This window comes from Branchiostoma floridae, chromosome 18 (assembly GCF_000003815.2).
Source record: "Branchiostoma floridae strain S238N-H82 chromosome 18, Bfl_VNyyK, whole genome shotgun sequence".
Classification (NCBI taxonomy): domain Eukaryota; kingdom Metazoa; phylum Chordata; class Leptocardii; order Amphioxiformes; family Branchiostomatidae; genus Branchiostoma; species Branchiostoma floridae.
In genome coordinates this window covers 4032333-4052254 of record NC_049996.1, presented here as the reverse complement: position 1 = coordinate 4052254, position 19922 = coordinate 4032333, and the positions used below count along the sequence as shown (strand labels likewise).

The 19922-nt window shown below is 40.9% G+C and overlaps 3 protein-coding genes and 1 long non-coding RNA gene across 7 annotated transcripts in view; all 4 read left to right on the top strand.

Moving 5' to 3' along the window:
- The window catches only part of LOC118405294 (ATP-binding cassette sub-family C member 8-like), a 30114-nt gene extending 22632 nt beyond the window's left edge, over positions 1-7482 (top strand). Inside the window, exons 9-17 of one of the 4 annotated variants that reach the window (XM_035804721.1) lie at positions 545-665; positions 1230-1360; positions 2861-2939; positions 3064-3172; positions 4001-4104; positions 4582-4631; positions 4781-4864; positions 5116-5178; positions 5830-7482. In XM_035804721.1, coding sequence (XP_035660614.1) covers positions 545-665; positions 1230-1360; positions 2861-2939; positions 3064-3172; positions 4001-4104; positions 4582-4631; positions 4781-4864; positions 5116-5178; positions 5830-5967 — 879 coding nt within the window. In that variant the 3' untranslated portion in view covers positions 5968-7482. Of the gene's footprint in view, positions 1-544; positions 666-1229; positions 1361-2860; positions 2940-3063; positions 3173-4000; positions 4172-4581; positions 4632-4780; positions 4865-5115; positions 5179-5829 lie in introns of those variants that run through there. The other 3 variants (XM_035804723.1, XM_035804725.1, XM_035804722.1) reach the window with 3 other exon arrangements.
- An 821-nt stretch (positions 7483-8303) lies between these two features.
- Positions 8304-11970, top strand: LOC118406257 (4-galactosyl-N-acetylglucosaminide 3-alpha-L-fucosyltransferase FUT5-like). The gene is made up of 2 exons (XM_035806185.1): positions 8304-9034; positions 9705-11970. Exon 2 carries the CDS (start codon positions 9835-9837, stop codon positions 11158-11160), a length of 1326 nt encoding a protein of 441 aa, XP_035662078.1. The 5' UTR covers positions 8304-9034; positions 9705-9834; the 3' UTR covers positions 11161-11970.
- A 2156-nt stretch (positions 11971-14126) lies between these two features.
- Positions 14127-19922, top strand: part of LOC118406003 (peptidoglycan-recognition protein SC1a-like) — a 10173-nt gene continuing 4377 nt past the window's right edge. The window contains exons 1-6 of the mRNA XM_035805858.1: positions 14127-14181; positions 15600-15766; positions 16114-16221; positions 16433-16571; positions 17077-17167; positions 17728-17833. Coding sequence (XP_035661751.1) covers positions 14127-14181; positions 15600-15766; positions 16114-16221; positions 16433-16571; positions 17077-17167; positions 17728-17833 — 666 coding nt within the window. The remainder of the gene's footprint in view (positions 14182-15599; positions 15767-16113; positions 16222-16432; positions 16572-17076; positions 17168-17727; positions 17834-19922) is intronic.
- On the top strand, positions 17021-18306 carry LOC118405832. Its single transcript, XR_004829941.1, has 3 exons — positions 17021-17167; positions 17728-17833; positions 18172-18306. It is a non-coding gene; the product is annotated as an uncharacterized LOC118405832 (long non-coding RNA).

Here is a 19922-nt window from a genome sequence, read left to right as displayed (position 1 = left end):
ATTACACCGGTGCCCTTCAGGTGAATAGCCCCGGCCGGGCCCCGAAAACAGAGATTTGTCCCGGTGGACTGCCGGGTACCGCGGGTGTACCTATTGGCGTGCCCACTGTTAGCATCCATTTGTAACCGGGTTCTTTGGATCATTATAAGTTGGACTTAAATTCAACACGGGGCCCCGCCTGTTAGCCCAGGTTGTGTTAAGCTGTGCCATACGGGTATCGTATGTTATGTATTTATTGGCATATGAATAAAACAGTGAATGTATATAAAACGCGAAGTAGTAGTGCGGGAAATTCATGTAATTCCTTTTTTTCTTTTTTTTTCTTTTTTTTTTCTAGTTTGGATTTGTGCTTTACTGGTATAGCAGATTTTTCATCGTTTTAGCCACTTCTGCCGCAATTTGGAGTATTGTAGCTGAACGAAGATCATAAATGACAACAGATGAGCTTTTTAATGGCATATAACGCAATGTAACAGATATATTATTGGCGGACATATGGTTGACTGAAATCACTCTGTGTTTAATGAGCTTATTGTCCTTACAGATGCAGGTACAGATGTTTTCTGTGGTGAGTGCCTTTGCCAAGGTTGAAGCAAATATGACAAGTGTAGAGAGGGTGGAGAACTACTCAAGAGTGCCGGGAGAGATTTACGAACGCATATCAGGTCAGTTTTACTCTGGGAGCCAGACAGGACCGAGTAGCTAGCGAGTTTTTTTCGGGGAGCCAAGGCAGTCAGACCGCCGATCTCACATTAGCGCTCCGGGGGAGTTTAAACCCGAAGGAGTTATCGCTACCCTTTTCGGTGGACCTTATCGGGCTTAAACTCCCCGGGGCACTTACAAGAGATAAACTGTCCTAGCTGCCCGATCCCAGCTGGCCGCCATTGTAGGTCAGTTTTTCAACTTCTCTTTTGTCCTTCGGCGCCATTTTCGAGCATTTAGAATAATAATAAAGGTTTTGGCGGCCATGTTGGAATTCCAGAGGTCTTCTATGTTCTGGGGTCATTGTGCTGTAAAGTTGCATGTAGTTAGCAAGACGGGGGGCGCAATAGGTTTTCTACATCTAATAATCTACCTCTCACCGAGTCATGTGTTCTACAATGACGTAACAGAAGCAGAAGATTGCTCATTCCAGAGCTATCCATTCGAATATTTGGGTAAGTCTAATCTTTTGAGGTTGGAAGTTACAGTAACAAACTCTGACCGAAAAATCTTGGATGCATGTGCAGGTAACACCATCCCTCCCGAAGAATGGCCGGCGTCTGGTACAGTTCAGTTAGAGAGCGTGTCTGCCCGGTATGACCAGACTCTGGACCCTGTTCTCACCATGGTAACGGCTAACATCAGGGCAGGGGAGAAGGTATGGATGATCTATCTCAATATCATTGTTGTGACGTCACAAAAGTCAATGTTTGGCATCAGTTCGTAGTGTTCTCGAAGACGCAAAACTAGCACTGGTGTGCTGTGCATCAATGTGTAATGTTAGGGTGGATCTCTGTATTATTTTTGATATAAGATGATGATGTCTTCTAATGATAATAGTATATGTTAAAAGCGCCATGCTTTCTCCTCAGTCTGAGGGCACCTACATACTAATAGATTCACCCTAACAGCTGAAATAGGCGAATCTAGTTTAGTGTAATCGGGTCTATGTAGTAAAGAATAACCCTAATGAGGGATTGAATGGAGGAAGATTCAGGAATTTGATTATTCAAAATGCGACAATCTTGGGATGAAAATTAGGGATAGAAAATTGCTCCACAAAAGCTTTTTACGGTAAATCAAAATAGGTGACTTCGCCTTATTCATACCGGGCTTTTTTGAGGCCCTCCACTTCTAAGTCCTTTAACTCTTGAACGACGTGCCGTAGGGCCACCAAATTTTCAGGACGTGATATCGACATAATATCTGACGATTATTCGACGTTTGAAGTTACGTTGACGTAAAATGACGTAATTATGACGTCATCAATTTGATTATATTGGCCGAACCCATGAAAAAAGGGTATTCTCAGACAACTTCAAGTTATACTACAAAAATGAAACAACAAGTGCAGATAACAGAATAATAATGTTTATTACGACTTGTATGGCCAATAGCAACATCGATGACGTCATAATGACGTCATAAAATGACGTCATACACATCTTAGATACGAGTTAGGCTCCGCCATATTATATCCACTACCTTGAATTTTTAAAACTACTTTTTTTTTTTGCAACAAATTATCACAAAGGGTAATGGAAATAGACTAAATTCATTCATTTAGATGGTTTTTGATGAAAAAATACCAGGTAGTTACAAATTTTAAGGGATAATTAGCTTGTTATTCTTGATCTGGCCATACGGTCCGCCATCTTGGATTTTGGGCTGATGACGTCATCAAATTAGCATAATTTATGCAAATATAATTATGAAAGATATGCTAAATAATATAACATTTTATTTATGTAACAAAATAGCAGTAATATAGCAAGTAAATGTGAAAAATACATCGTAGAACCAAAAATAGTGATTTTTTTTCAAAACTGCCTGTCAGCAAACGGTTGCCATGGCAACACGAAAAAATGGAAAATTTGTCAAACTTCTTACAATTGTTGCCAACAATATTGTAGGAAAACTCACCAAATTTGGTGGCTTTAGCGTAAGCCGTTCTGGCGTTATAGGGCATCGAAGTTGGCGCAGGCCTCAACCCCCCCCCCCCCCCCCCCCGGTCTGAATAGGGTTAAAGACAAGGAGCATAAGAACCCGCATTGATGTACTTTTCCTGTCTTTGGGGGAGTTTCTTACTCTACTTGTAATTTTGCATATATGCAAAAGATGTGAAATGTATTGATCCATTTATTGGTCCACTTACTAGGTGGGCATCTGTGGCAGGACAGGCAGTGGGAAGTCTTCTCTCACTCTGACTCTCTTCAGGATGATTGACATGTTTGAAGGTGAGCTTGCGCATTTTGTACAAATTTAGATTTACATGTTTTTGCTTTCGGACCATTGTACATTGGAACATCCGGCGTCTGGTCCAGCTATAGATAATGATGATCACATTTCGTACTTCTCCAGGTGTGATATCCATAGATGGAGTGGACATTAGTCGTGTGCCCTTGACCTTGCTGAGGTCACGCCTGTCGATCATCCCTCAGGACCCCGTGCTGTTCAGTGGCACCATCAGGTCAGTGCCTGTTAAATGAGTCACAGCACTTGCAGGCAGTGACACTTCTGACCCTCCCTATGAATCGAGAGGTGATAACATCACGTTAGTGACTATTGTTACATTGGTTATTGGTACTTTCCTTATCATACAATTTGCTTCCATTGCTTTCAGTCAACCACTTGGTCACCGACGTACGGTCAAACCTGTACTAGTGACCAACTCTACATAAGGACTACCTAGCCATTGATATACAGTCGAACCTGTACTGGTGACCACCTCTACATAAGGACCACATGGCCTTTGATATACAGTCTAAACTGTACAAGTGGCCACTTCTACATAAGGATCACCTGGCCATTGCCATAAAGTCAAATCTATACAAGTGACAAAATCTACATAAGGACCACATGGCCATTGATATACGTTCAAACCTGTACAAGTGATGCCTCTACATAAGGTCAACGTGACCAGCGATACACAGTCAAACCTGTACTAGTGACCACCTCTACATAAGGACCACCTGGTTATTGATATGCAGTCCAACCTAAACATGTGGCTACCTCTGCACAATGACAACCTGGTCATTGATATATAATCAAGCATAAACAAGTAACCACCACTGCACAAGGACTTGGCCATATAAAGTGAAACTTGTGTAAGTGATCTCCTCTACATTAGGATTGGCCATCGACATACATTGTTCACTGTATTAGTAAACAGACCTACATAATGGCCACCTGACCATTGTGATCGCTTTTTATGGCCCCTCAGATAATTTTCCCATTGGCCCAAATTCAAAAACTTGTCTTCATGCCCCTGTTCTATTTTACGTCCATTTTTGTTCAGGTTTAATCTCGACCCTGAAGAAGATAGTGATGATGACGAGCTATGGAGGGCCTTGGAGATTGCACAGCTCAAGGATGTTGTTACAGACCTGCCCAGTAAATTGGGTAAGTGGGTAGTACCATCCAAAGCTCGCTGTCCCACACAGTACAAACATCATTGCTGTTTCAAGAGGTGTATTAAATGCAAACACATAGTTTGTGGAATTCGAACAATGGTTATTGTTGGCATTATGCTTGTAAAAATTGAGATATTGATTCTGTATCAGTATAACTGGTATTCCCTTTTAGCTAAACACATCAGTTTTACAGGCACGCAGCGCTAACAACAGGTAGTCATATTTACATTAGATTGCCTGTCACACCTTACCGTTGCGCATCTAGTTGTGCGTGTTCATTAAAGCTGTCTGATGAGAACGTCTATGGCGACTCCATGGCGACTCAGTGGCGACTCAGTGGCGACTCCATGTTCTGATGTATGTAGAAACGACAGCACGCTGATTCTTCTAAATGCTGGTAAAACATGATAAGAATATCAACATCTAAACAGATTTTGAGAACTTTGTCACTTCGCTTTTTTTCCAGATGAGATGGTAACAGAAGGTGGAGAAAACTTCAGTGTTGGTCAGAGACAGGTACGTTGGTCACTCTGGCCTCTGTCTTAAAATGTTGTCGATTTTTCTCCTCTTTTCTATTAACTTGGTTTAAAATTGTACCTGTGCAGACGAAATCAAAGTGAATATTTAGTCTTTCGTCTTCCATGTCTCCTTTTCCCCATCTACAGCTGTTCTGCCTGGCCCGAGCGTTTGTCCGGAAATCTCGGATCCTCATCATGGACGAGGCCACAGCTTCTGTTGACATGGAAACGGTAAGAGGTCAGAGGGTAGAGGTCAGAGGTGAAGGCCAGGGTCAATTTGGTCAAAAGCATTTTGGAAGGAAGAAGTGACTGTGGATCTAAAAATAAAGAAATAGAAGTCAAATTTTATTTGATTTTAACTGTTTTGTTCATGATCTAGAACTGGTAAATTAGAAATGTACATTATATAGTTAACAATGCCTCGACTATTCTTGACTCGCAAGTCATCTTAATGTACACTTATTTTTAATTTTCCTTTACAGGATGCTATTCTGCAGGATGTTATAAAGGTGGCCTTTGGAGACAGAACGGTTATAACGGTTGCTGTAAGTATGGTCTTTTTAGGAGCACATGTACCATGCACCACGATTCCACTGATTTACCCGAAAAATATCATTTTTCTAAGTTGTAAGATGTTGGAAATTTTGCAATGAAATTGAGCAAGTGGTCAAAATGAAACCAGGAGACTAGTAGCAAAGTTAAACTTATCCATACATATATTGATTGCAATAAGGTACAAACCTGAAATATTTCATGTCGATATTTTAAAAAAATGAGTAGTATTTTTTTAATGAAATCCGAAGAACAACAACATTATGAACATGACGCGGGCCAGATACAATGAGTGATTAATGCAGGAAAAGATCGTTGGTGAAATAAAATAAAATAAAATCGCAAACATTTATCACACTACATATTGCCAAATTAACATTGTAGCATGGCATAAAATCTAATGACATACACGCACTGGATACCAACCGTCATCCTCTATTTCTTCTCATTACTGTAATGGACTCAGTAAATAAAATGATTTTTTATTCTCAGACCCCCAGATTGTCCCTGAAGTACGCAGAATTTCTCATGCCCCCCCCCCAAGAGACATCTTATTGTTATCTAGATATCGATTAACTATTGTAATATCATACTTGTAGACAGTGTCCCCTGTTGTAACCAATTCTAAACGCTTCACTCAACAGCACCGGATAGCGACCATCCTAAACTCTGACCGGATCCTGGTTCTGGACCAGGGAAAACTGGTGGAGAACGACTCACCAGACAACCTACTGAAGAAACCAGACGGCCTCTTCACTGCCATGGTCAAGGCTAACAAGTAACGACTCACCAGACAACCTGCTGAAGAAACCAGACGGACTGTTCACTGCCATGGTCAAGGCTAACAAGTAACAACTCACCAGACAACCTACTGAAGAAACCAGACGGACTGTTCACCGCCATGGTCAAGGCTAACACTAGTAACGACTCACCAGACAACCTCCTGAAGAAACCAGACGGACTGTTCACTGCCATGGTCAAGGCTAACACGTACCGTACATGGAATCACCACCCAGGACCCATACTCTACCATTCCAATCAATTTTCATCAATCGTTTGTGTAATCATCTTAGATAATCAATGTATTCAAACATATTCCAAGCATCTGTATATAGGAAGACATTGACAAATGTCATTTCAGTCAGCTTAATAGTTAATAGGCCAAGGCTAACAAGTAATGTCAATGGGTTTTGTCACACTAAGGACACATACTGCACATTTCCAGCTGTTTTGGATCCATTATTCGCTTGAGATAAAGCTTAAGTTAGCTGTCATATATTCAAAATGAAAACATCCCCTTATGTCGTTAAGTTCTTGTGCGTAGTGTCATAGTTTGGATAGACTGGCTGGCAGAGAGATTCAAAATTATTCAAAGCATCTGTAATGGCAGACATCGACAAGTATTCGTGCACTAAACCTCATAGCCATTGTCAGGGCTAACATGGTAATGCTAATGCTAACAGGCTAATAGTATTTCCATTGTTCCCAGTAGCACTGCTGAGCTGAAGGAAACAACAACTAGCTAATATGCTTGAAGCCTTAGTCTGTGTACCAAGTAACGCGCACTCAGAACAATGCATCTAGCTATAACATTCTAATTATTATTGACCCATCATCCAACGGTAACCAACCAACATGACTCATTATATTTATACATCCACCCTTCAACCAAGCATTCTTTGAAGGAAACAATAATTTGCTCCTAAAGGCTCCGTCTGTGTATTAGAAGAGTTAAACATTAGAGAAGAACGAGGACGGCATAGACTGATTGCACATTAAAGTGATATAATCTAACAAGTAATATCCATGGTTCCTATCCATACTAGACTAAAGGTAGAAACAAATAGTAGAATTATATTATTTCAACATTAACATATGATGGGCATGTATGTATCAATCGACCTGTTGAAATCAGGCAGTTCAGATGGGTGCCTGATGTAATGGTAAAGAATAAGAAGGAACTGGAAGAGATTTAATCATCTGCACTGCAGTACAAACTGCCCGATGTTTCCACACTTCCGATGAGGAAAGCTACAGCTACATTTGAATTAGTTACAGCATTATTCTAATATACACATGAAGTGAATATAGTGCAATTTGCAAGTACATGACAGACGCTTAGCATATGTTAAAATTGGTGGTTATTACATGTATTACTATTTCTAAAGGAGCCAACTTGAATTGTACTGTTGGCTATATCTAGACAGATTGAGACTGACTTCTTTATTGGCTGCAGAAGAAGATTGCCAAGCATATGATACACCACATTAAATGGAAAAAGCGGTTGATCTGCTCATTGTTATTCAATCTGTAGAACTGGATTAAAATGAAAGATTTACTTCCGGACATTTTGAGTGACATCCATCACTCTTCTTCAGCGTCACTAGAATGAACTGGAAGAATAATTCAGTACAAGTACAGCTAACAAGTACTAGAAATTAGACGTTTTTTTTTTCAAGAAAACGCCTAACTCTAAAGTTTGGATCTATCTGGTTGCTTCCACGCTCCCACCCAAGGTTGAATATCGCGGGAATGCCCTTACGATATCACCCCTGCCATTTCAGCCGCAGAAAACGGGTATAAGGGACGTGGCTACTAAATAACTTGTTCCGTAGTTGTACACTGTTGAGATTTGTTGTTTATAGAAAATGTAGGTCAAACATGTTGACAGTACCTTGCCTTTTAACCTTTGACCCTCCAGGGGTCAGTTCGGTTACAGGTTTGGGGGAGGGGTTGAGGCTACGCTAGATAGTGATAGTCAGTTATGCATGTAACCCTATGGGAAAGTGGAAAAAAGTTTGCCATTCTAAGTCAAGAAAGAAAACTTCAAAACATGCTCAAACACATTTCCAATACACCCTACTCATGTATACGGATAGTCTGCAAAGATACCCCCTAATTAGAGCTCTTGGATTGGTCCCGTAGGCTCAAAACAGCCATATGGCGATGATTCCATTATCTCGTGGGGGCGCGGAAACCCAAAGATTTACAAAGGTCATTTCTTACAACTGATTCAAAAAGTATATTACTCATTCGGTCCACAGGCACCCCAAATTTTAGCTCGCCTATATAACCTATATACCATCGACAAAGGGTTTTCAATGTTTTAAAGCTTTGTAGTTGATCTAGGTGCAGGTGCTAACTATTGCGTCATGTCTTGACACCTGTCTCCGTTTGGCATTCTGTTCTATCTCTTTGTTTATTTGACAAGACCGGTTCTTTCACTGATAATTACTAAGAAAATTAACGAACAATCTGTCGCCTGTACGTTAAAACAATCTGTTCATTTACGTTAAGCCATGTTGATTTGATAATATCAAGGACGTTATATATAACAATTTGTGTAAACGTGGATGCAAATGATGACGATATTTTTCTCGGAGTTACTGATAAAACGTTGTCTGCAATGTTCTGAATAGATTGCATCAATTTTGACAGCGCTATAACAGGAAAAGCACACACGTAGTCTCTCACTTTTATATTTTGCCATATTCTAAAGGTTGCAGCGATTGCGGCTTTATCATGGTATTCCTTGACAGAAAGTTCCCGACTTTGAAACGTCTTTCAAAGCAAAATAAAACCGACTTATTAGACGCTAGAAAAACAAAAGAAACCTACGTAGGTTACCCGTGGTTAATGATATGCAAATGTAAGCCGTACAGACAACAAAAGGTATTAAATGACAATGAAGTTTATTGCATATATTAAAATTGGGAGGTAGAACCGGTTTCAGACTTTGCGATATATTTGGGTCGTGCGATCTGTCGACGTATTTTCGAGAATTGAAAACATACATTCACTGTGCCATTCCAAGGAGGTAACATGGACTTCTTCTGACATTCTCAACTGGTAAGGGATTTTTCTTGTCTTGCATGACGACTATTAGGTTGAGAAGGGGAGTGAGAAGAAGGTACTAAGTCTAAATTCGGGTGGGTCACCCCCCCCACCCCACCCCCCCATGCGGCGTAGAAAAGTTCAGCATACGCCAATGCCATAGAAAAACTGTTGTGTCTTCCTCACCTGCAATTTTTTTGTCGAAATTTCAGAGAATTGTTAAGAGATAAAAAATATAAAGTTTGGGGAGAAAATATTTTTAGTTTTAGACATGTCTCACGTACTAAATCGGCAACCCAAAATGCGTTATCACTATTCTTTGCTGTTCACAAGATTAAATTCAACATTTCAGAAGGAAATAGGGTTAATTTTTGCGTTGTTTTTGCGTTTTTATCGGACTTTCGGCCGCGAGACAAAAGTAAAAGATATACAAAATAGAAAGCCCGACAAAACGCCTATACACATAATACGCCTCTCTCTGCTTGGAGAGTAGGTGTTTTTGGAAATATCACATCACCTGTAAAAAATGCTACGGTGTAAAAAAATGTACCTCCTTCAGAATCTTTCCAAAAAAAAATGCAAATGAAATCACACTCAAATTTACAGGCTATGTCAAGACATTGATTAACATCATGACTAATGGTGTTCACAACAATTTATAGATATTTTCTTGTTTATATTTCAGACCAGGATTCTGGGATGACTTGGCGGTATGCTTAAAACGATCTTTCGTCTAAACATTGCAACCGCACAATATTCAATTTACGTGTTGAGAAGAAATTGACGGATACATCCCAGTGGAAAGACTCACGAATATGGAGCCTAGAGACGTGTACAACAAACCCAGCCTCTTCAAAACTGTCGGAGTTTTTCTATCACTACTTGTTTACATGTATCTACTGTGCACTGTGTATGAATACACATTGGCGAATCAAGCTACACGGAATCCTTCTGTTGGAACCAACTTCGGAAGAAGCAAGAATCATCACAATGGAGGTGAAAACACAACTCTTATTCAACGTTCATCACTTCCACGGTACTATATTTCCTTTTCATCGGATAATAACCCATCGTCAAAGTTCTATTCAGTCTGGAACGAAGAAACCGTACAAAGAAATTCACCCGACAAAAGGAAAATTGTTGTTTGGAACTCGACTCCAAAATGGCCGCCGAAAAATCCTTGTCCCGGCATGCCTCAGTGTGTGTTCACCAAGGATAGGGAACAAGTCAAAGAAGCAGATGCAGTTCTCTTTCGAGGAATCCATGGTTTCCCTCTAGTCTACAATAAAACGAATTTCCCCAAAGTACGACCCAGACACCAATACTGGATATACATGCCGTATGAATGCCCACATCTTACAAGAGACATTGACTTGGCGTCTTACGGTGGCGTCTTTAATTGGACTTTCACTTACAGAAACGATTCTGATATCCTTGCCACGTGGGGCCATATAACCCAAACTTATCAGGAACTATCTGAAACCCCTCCTGATCCAAACAAAGATTACGCCAAACAGAAGACCGAACTTGTTCTTTGGTATGTGAGCAACTGTTACAAACATTTGTCAAGGTTTTCTTACGTAACTGAGTTGAAAAAACATATCAAAGTAGACATTTTGGGGGCTTGTGGCAATGAAAGCCATTGTCCGAAAAAGGATAGGCAGTGTTTCATAGAGCACCTACACCAGTATAAGTTCTATCTAGCGTTTGAAAACTTCATATGCGTTGAATACATAACGGAAAAGTTCTGGGACAACTCTCTTAGAAATGAAATCGTTCCAATCGTACTAGGTGCACCTAGAGATGACTACGAAAGATTTGCTCCACCGAAATCTTTTATCCATGTTGACGACTTCAACTCACCCAAAGAGCTAGCAAACTACTTAAAATATCTCGATCAAAACGACGACGAATACAACCAGTATTTTGCATGGAAGACTCAACCTCCTAACAATCTACCCGAGACTTTGGACGGGAGGTATTGCGAAGTTTGTAAGAAACTTTTCAAGACGTCTCCTACGGAGAGAAAGGTGTATAATGACTTGGACAAATGGTGGAGAGGCGAGAACTATGAGTTTTGTGAGCCACTGATATACGACGGGAGTTACAAGCATCCACGGAACGCAATACATTTCAACTAGTGGTACGGTGTACTGGTACAAAACTGGGTTTCTTTGTTGTACCGGTCCGGAAAAACCGGACGTAAAAAATAAGATGGACCGGATGCATATGCTGGACTTATTGGAAAATAATCAGATTATATGATTATACATCTCACACGTTTTGAGGCTTACCGGTCAAAGAAAATAATAAGATTAAGAGCGAAATAGAGACAATAGTCATTTCTACCAAGGTTTACAGTCAATTGTACAGAGGTAGTTAGCCTTGAAGGATTTTAAGATACCACAAAAGAGTTTTTGTAGCGAAATTGACCGCTGTTTTGAGCACCGTCCATTCACATACTGAATCCGATCCAGGATGAGGTCCGGACCTGGACCTCATCCCCTGGACCTGAACCAGACCTGGACCTTAATTTTCTGTAGCGGTACCCACCTACCTCTGATTTCAACTGATGCAGTTGGGCCTTTGATCGCAAGGAGTGTCATGTAGGGCTGGGTACCGGTACAGAAAATTCAGATCCAGGTCCGGTTCAGGTCCAGAGGATCAGGTCCAGGTCCGGACCTGAACCTGGACCTGATTCAGTATGACTCATACCAATGATCCATTTCACTACAAAGAAATCTGTTTGGGGAGTATTAGACTTACACTGGCGTTTTAAGATAATACAACGATAACTGCACTGATTGACTGTAAACTTTGGTAGAAATTACTATAAACTCTACTCTACTTCACTCTTGTCATTTTCTTCCAACTGCAAGCGACAAAACGTGTGAATGCCTGATAAAATGATATGTTAATTTTCTAATCGGTCCAACATCCGGTCCACCTAATTTTTTTCAGGTCCGGTTTTTCTGGACCGGTCCAATAAGAAAAACCGGTTTTGTACCGGTACGCCGTACCGATACCCAGCCCTAGACTGTCATGTCATCGTCTGGAAATCTCCAAACGGAGCGTGCGAATAAGATAGTTTAGCCAAAACCGTTACCATCGTTATAATATCTATGTGGTCAGTAAGTTTGAACAAATGAATAAATACATCAGTATTATGAATATCGAAAGATTCTTCATTTGTGTACTTTCACGTCATCTTGTTTTCCTTCGGACTTATAATTATCATAAATTCACCAACACTAGCTTCAGTACATTTGCTCACACGCTTTACAGCATGATCGAAAACTTTGCAAAATGTGGTATCTCACTGCACTTGGGGCACCAGTGTGTCACTACGGGGTTCGAAAGATTACTCAATGAATTTCAGAGATAAAGAACGAATTTTCATATGTTTTGTGTATATTGTTGTCTTCTATGTCATTCTTTGACGCATTACACAATATCTACATTATTTTGAAATGGCGAAAATAACACAACAGTGGCGCAGTGTACGAACCCCGCAGTGCCGCACCGGTGCCCCAAGTGTAGTGAGATTTCACCTAAACTGAGGAAAATTGATGCACTAGTGGATGTCATCCATACGGCGTAACTAGGTCGCACTGGTGCATGGGCAAACCTTGTGTGTTTATCGAATACGCATCGAGTTAATGATTCTCTTCAAGTGACACTTGAAGAATTAGACATGCACACAAGGAAATGTTAAGATGACTAGATATATAAATGCTACTGTTGTCAGTGCAACGCCCTCAGCAATCTTAGGAGAGAGTTTTTTCTGTTGGCTTTTGGACAGACGATCGAGGACAATGTGACACTGCACTCAAATTTTGTAACTTATATTTAACAGTGCCATATACGCGGTACAGACAGAAGGTAAAGGTAGTCTTTTACCTCCCCGACTGAAGTCAGGTACCAATTTTTACACCAGGGTGAAGTTAGGAAAGTCGTGTAAAAGTGCATTTCCCAAGGGCACAACTTCGGGGGCACGGCGGGGATCGAACTCAGGACCTATAGATTCCGAGCCGAACTTTCTACCAGTTACGCCACGCTTGACGCCACATAGGAGAGGAAATACGTTTGGAGAGATTTTATTGCGCTTCAACACACACCATGGACGTGGAGACCAAAAAGCGGGGAGCAGCGGAAAAACTTGGAAAGAAACAGATGAAAAGATATGTGTTGGTTGGTCAGGTTTCTGCTGTTGTCTCTGTGGTTCTGTTGATGGGCGTTGTTCTGATGGTGTATGTAATCGCCAACTTACAGTTTGAATTTGCCGCCTTTAGCTTTTAGATTAGCATAAGTTATTTTCCCGCCGAAGTTACTCCCCGCCACTTCACCAAGGGAGACTCCAGCAGGGCCAGCCCGGGGGCGGCTGGAATTTGATTGCAAAGCGTCCCCACGCCGGACCCCTGGGGTGGCTGTTAAAGCAAAGCGTCCCCACGCCAGACACCTGGGGTGGTGGTGTGTCCCAGATATGGTACCAGCTAATTTGAATGCATAGCGTCCCCACGCCAGACCCCTGGGGTGGATGTGGAGAGGAGAGATATAAATAGGGGTAGAGCCAGAGGACTGCAACAGAAGGACAATTGGGCCTGGGGTGAAGACTTCAGGAAGAACAGAAGGAAATTTGGGCCTGGAGTTCAACCCCAGGAAATTTAGGCTTGGAGACGAACAAACTCCAAGAAGGAAGAAGAAGAAGGATCAAAGGCCTGGAAAAGGAATTTCCAGGAGTCTTAGGACACTTAGGCCTGGAAAAGGAATTTCCAGGAGTCTTAGGACACTTAGGCCTGGAAGACAGCTCCAGGAAAACAGGCTTGGAAGAAACCCCAAGATTCAATTCAAGGCCCGAGCTGGAGGACGGTTTCGGGAGAATTAGGCTTGGAGGGAATTCCAAGATACGAGTACCAAGGGATAACGGACTCAGATTGGGTATTGGACCATACCAGTTTTTACGACCAAGACTCATCTTTGATCATCGTTGGATTCACCACGGGCTTACGCATCGTATTCGGACACAAAAGATCAGTTAGGGACATCAGGACTTTCAGACAAATGGCGGTTTGTAATACTAACCCTACGTAGAATAAATACTCAATATATGCGAGTCAAGATTGGTGTCTCCGCCCTCGTCTCTATCAACTCAGGATTCAAAGGTGAGTCGGTAAAGCTACTCAATACCCAAGCTGAGGCAGTAATTGAAAGATCCAGAGTTGCTGCGCTTACAGTGTACTTCGTGAAGACGACTACAAGTGGTGAGTAGGGGTTGGTACCGGTACAGTATACCGGTACAGTTTACCGGTACAGTTTACCGGTACAAAACTTTTTTTCTTGTAGGGTCGGAACAGAGAAAAATATATCAGGAAAAGCTCACGTGTTTTCAGAGTTGCTGGTCCAAAAAAATAACTAGAGCGAAGTAGAGGACAGTTAGGTTTCTACTGTCAAACTTGCTCTGAAACAGAGACAGTTCGTGTTCTTTTTACATGCAGAGATATAGGATTTTAAAACGCCAGAGGACGACGGATAGTCCACCAAACATAATGATTTGTAGCAAAATAGAGCTGAGAAAGCTTGCAAAACTTATTAGGCAACCATGGTGTGACCAAATCAGGTTGGTTCACAGTGGCACGGTAAATATATTTATGAATGACAGAAAAGCGAGCGTTGCCATCAGAATAGGGGGACATCTAAAAGTAAAAAAGCTCAAGGGACAGTGAACAAGTAGGGCACATACAGCTGCATAGAGATCGATACCAAACATGAGTTGTCAAGTGTCCAGAGCCTCTTAATACGTTTCTTCTATTTCCTTGTTAGTGAAGTTCGTCGCCAAATATGTTCAAATGTTACGGTCGTAGAAGTCACTATTTGGGAAGGGACAGTGTAAAAGCTGGACACTAATAAGGAAGTAGTATGTTGATGCAGAACACCACATTACAGCAAAATGAAGAGAAAAAAAATGAAGGTGAGGAAGCTTGCAAAACTGTACATATCTTTGACCAAATCAGACTTGTTCAATGCCACAGTTTTATTTTATAATCATGACAGAAAAGGGGGCGTTGTCAGAGGAAAACAGAGAAAACATCGAAAAGCTACACAGCTCAAGTGACAGTGAATAATTAGAAGTAGGTCATGGGTGAATAGAGATAAGAAGATCCAAGGTTTCTTTTTAATATCCCAATCAGGGATCGTCTGGTGTAACGATAGGGTTTTGGTCCATAACTCAGAGGTTTTGACAACGTAGATTTCATAATAAAGGCAATTTTTATTCTGGCCTGTTTTTTTTTTAATTCGCACGCTTGTATCAGTTTAGGGGTTTTCAGAGGATGACATCCATATTATCAAATCAACATTGCCTTACTTGAAAATAGCGTGAATATGTTAAAACTTACCTACTGTGTGAAGTAGAACTAGCCAGAATTGTTTTGAAGTAGATAGCAGCAGAACCACCGAAAATACGGCATGTCTCTGTTACCTCAATGCAAATGGAGAATAGAGGTATTGCTTTGAGCAGGTTTTTGGTATTTTTTGTCCTGGGCATTCTACAACTTGAATATCTAATAATATTATATTTCAGGTGAATCCCAGATCACCATTATCAGCCGAGCAGAATGGGGCGCGAGACCACCCAGGTCACGTGCCAGTATGACGTTACCTGTCCCTTACGTCATCATCCACCATAGTTACGAACCAGATGTATGTTTCAACCGGTCACAATGTGAGAAGTATGTGCAGGGAATACAGGTACGAACAGATATTTATGTTGATATTTTCTGGCCTCAAATATTTTCCATGGGATGTGAAATAATCCACTATCGAGAATTTAGTACCTTAGCAAGCATGGTTTTGTATCAGTTCAGTACATTGCCATAGTAAAAACTTCAGGGGTATGTACAGGGGTTTATATATATCATTTAAACATGGAACAAATTTCATCATTTTCATATTCAGATAGGCTGACTCCATATATCTAGAGGCGTATTTCACGAAAAAAAATGCATAAAAAAAACCTTCCCCTAATACTAAATTACATATTATTTTGAAAAAACCCGGCTTATATGGAAAATATGTCTATTTGATGTTGCATTCAGAATTTTCACATGGACACCAGAGGCTGGGATGACATCGGCTACAACTTCTTGGTCGGCGGGAACGGCGACGTGTTTGAGGGGCGGGGGTGGGACACGAGGGGCGCACATGCGGGGTCTATGTACAGGGGTTTATATATATCATTTAAACATGGAACAAATTTCATCATTTTCATATTCAGATAGGCTGACTCCATATATCTAGAGGCGCATTTCACGAAAAAAAATGCATAAAAAAAACCTTCCCCTAATACTAAATTACATATTATTTTGAAAAAACCCGGCTTATATGGAAAATATGTCTATTTGATGTTGCATTCAGAATTTTCACATGGACACCAGAGGCTGGGATGACATCGGCTACAACTTCTTGGTCGGCGGGAACGGCGACGTGTTTGAGGGGCGGGGGTGGGACACGAGGGGCGCACATGCGGGGTCTATGTGGAACGGCCAATCAATCGGTAAAGCTGAAGGGCACAACCCTGCCACGTCTGCCACGTATTTCAGACGACGTTAAGGCTTTACAAGGCAGGCGCGTCGCCCGTACTGACACGTACTTTCGTGTTCGGCCTGCACGTAAAGTTTTACGGCGTGTTCCAAAATCCGTCGGATTCCCTACGAGTTCGTACGGAGGCGATATTTACCACTTACGGATCCCAAAAGATTGCTCCCGTTTTGGCACGTAGACTGCAAGTATTTGCACGTACGGCGGGTTGACCCCTTAGCTCTTAGTACATTTCGAAACCGGGGCCTGGCCGGGCAGTCTTCAGGAACGACAAGTACGAGGGGTGATCAACAAGTTCTCGGCCTCACCCAGAAATAATAAGCACAACTCAACATTGTCTTATTACTGCTGCAATAGAGAATTCTACCTGTACAATGTATATATGCATCGTTGTGCTAATATTAGGTTATAAAAATGCACGGAATAACAAAAAATCTATTTTTTTTAAAATTTATGACCAGGAATTTGTTTCATCGGAAATTTCACCGACAAGCTGCCACCAGAGAAGGCCATAATGGCAGGGAAAATGCTGATTCAGCTTTCCGTTGAGAGGTAAGTAATGAAATCTAATTTTAAAGCACATCTCTAAAGAGGCTAACAATATCCAGCCGACCCCGTATAAGCTAGTGTCTTGCAGACTCCATGGGCAAATAGACGGAATGATATGCTCGAGGTGTACGCAGTAATTTTCTTCAAGCAATGACTGTATTTTAAAGGGAAAATATACATCCAAATTTTTGACGGCTGAATGTCTAACGCTCGGATGTTTTTCCTACTCCGCAAGAAGGCTGGGGAGGGGGGCAGATAAGTTTACGCAAGCCTGGCCTAGTATCGTGCTCTCTCGCGAGATCGTCACTCTCCGTGAACAACATGGACTGTCGAAAATTTGGAGGTTAGACCTTTCATTGCTTGAAAAAAAAATTGAGTAACCGAGTGACTGAATAGTGCTTCAAATGAGCTATGTCCTGTATCAGGGAAAAATGCACGAAGTTAGGGTGTACGAAGTTGTACGAAGTTGTACGAAGTTGTACATATTTATCCTATTTCAAGTCGTTTCGTTCGCTACGTCCCCAGTTCTATGTATAGTTTATTGAGAACTTTGTTTTTCTAAGGAACAAGTTGATGTCTAACTACACCCTGTACGGACATCGCCAAGTTCTTCCCAGAACCTGCCCTGGGGAGGAGTTCTACAAGATCGTTACTGAATGGAAGCACTGGGTACGAGACTTTCTGCACAGTTTTAAGATGACGTTTTATTTTCAAATTGTTAATTTAAACGGAACCGGAAGAATATAACACAGTTTTAAGTCAATATTTGTGGCATATTTTCTCTGCAATCCCTTAGCGGGGGAGGGGCTTCCATAGTTTTCATTTTTCAAAAACTATATCGTGTTGTTTTTTTCTTTTCTTTGACTCTACCATTACGATAAATGATCTTGCAGGTTATATAACAGATTATATAAATCGCCTCTACTGTTTATCTATGCTATATGATCTAATTGTATTTTCTAGGAAAGAGTATCCAGAAATCTAACAAATATATTTCTTACTTGCAGAAGCCAGGAAATTACACCACCACGTGATCCCAGGAATGACGTCACATTTGATGCAACCGCCATTTTCTTTGTTTTTAGATATAGATTTCGTTTAATCGTTAAAACATTTACGATTATAAACATTGGTTTTATAAATTGAATTGCTTTCTACATCGCGCTCGTTTTTAAATTTGACCGCGCCAATATAGTTGGCAGTCTTGGCTCATTCAGCTGTTTTGATGATAAGTTGTTATTCGTCTTACTGATTTATCGTCCTTAGAGGGCTGGAAGGGTGGACGGTTAAAGAAAAATGATTTACTGAATTAAAAAGTTCGGCGACCTAAAACTTCCATGAAATTAGAGCTTTTTATTTTTAATGCAAATGACTTGACACATAAATTTTCATGCTCATTTACATATTTGCTATCTGCGTATGTTACACCTATGTTACACTAAAAAATCGTGACCATGGCTTGTTCAGAACACGAGATAGCAAAACCGGAAATTTTGCTGCAGTACCAAGAGAAGCCGCTAGGGGCCCCAGATCTTATCATTTGCAGCTTTTGTCACACGAACACACAGTGTATGAAACCAATCCCATCCGTTCTTGAGTTATCTTGTTCGCACACACACACACACACACACACACACACACACACACACAAAAAAAAAAAAAAACACACACACGCACACATACATACATACACACACACACACTAGTGAAACTATAGCTAGGGGCCCCACAACTTTGTTTATTCATGAAATTTCTTTATTTATGAAAGCTCAAATTAGCCTGCAGGCCAATTTTCATTGAGGTCATTAGGCAAGAGGCTTTGGGTCAGACAAAGTATATAACAGATATATAGTTTACGTCATTAAAGTCCTAATGAGTCTCATAAGTCTACAAACTCACACCACTTTTTATTATTTATAACATTCATTGTAATATTTAGTTCTTAAACAGAGACGTTCTAACACTTGAAACAGATTGAAACCGGTGCACAAAAACATATTCTGTCCAAACTACAATCTCGTAAGGCATTTGTTTATTCAACACGTACAGAGTTAATAATTCTTCAAGTGACACTAACAGGAGGGTCTGCATGGGGGTCCCGGCGACGATTTACGCTGAATTAAGAAGAACCCCCTAAGTATTTCGCTAAATCAAGGAAGGCAATTGAGCTAAATTTGGTCGCCTCGCTACGAATTACGTAGATAAGATGGTTTTCCCTACGAATTTCGTGAAATAAAAATAGGTTGCCTACGTCTTATGTAAAAGAGCATGCTGCGGACTGAGACCCTCTAACAGAAGTAGACAAGTACATACGGAAATGACCAAACAAATGATACAGTTGTCAGTGCAACGACCACTGCAATCTTAGGAGAGACATTTTGTAGCACCTCAACACACCATGGATGTGGAGACCGAAAAAGGGGACACAGCGCAACTACTTGACAAGAAAGAGGCGACAAAATACGTGCTGGTTGCGGCTGTTGTCTCAGTGATCCTCACGATGGGCGTTGTTCTAATTGTATACTTCACAACGGCGACTACAAATGGTGAGCCCCCCTCCCTCAATCACGGAAATTATCGACATAGCAACAACGTTTTACTCTATTAATTTACTCCATGATAACAAATTCCAAACACTTTAATTCATAAGGACTAAATTCTCAACGTAGACCGATCAGTATCAATGGGCTCATATAAAAGTCATAAAATCTTTACTCCATAGCTCGTAGTCTATAGTTAATATATTTGTTCTGTTGCT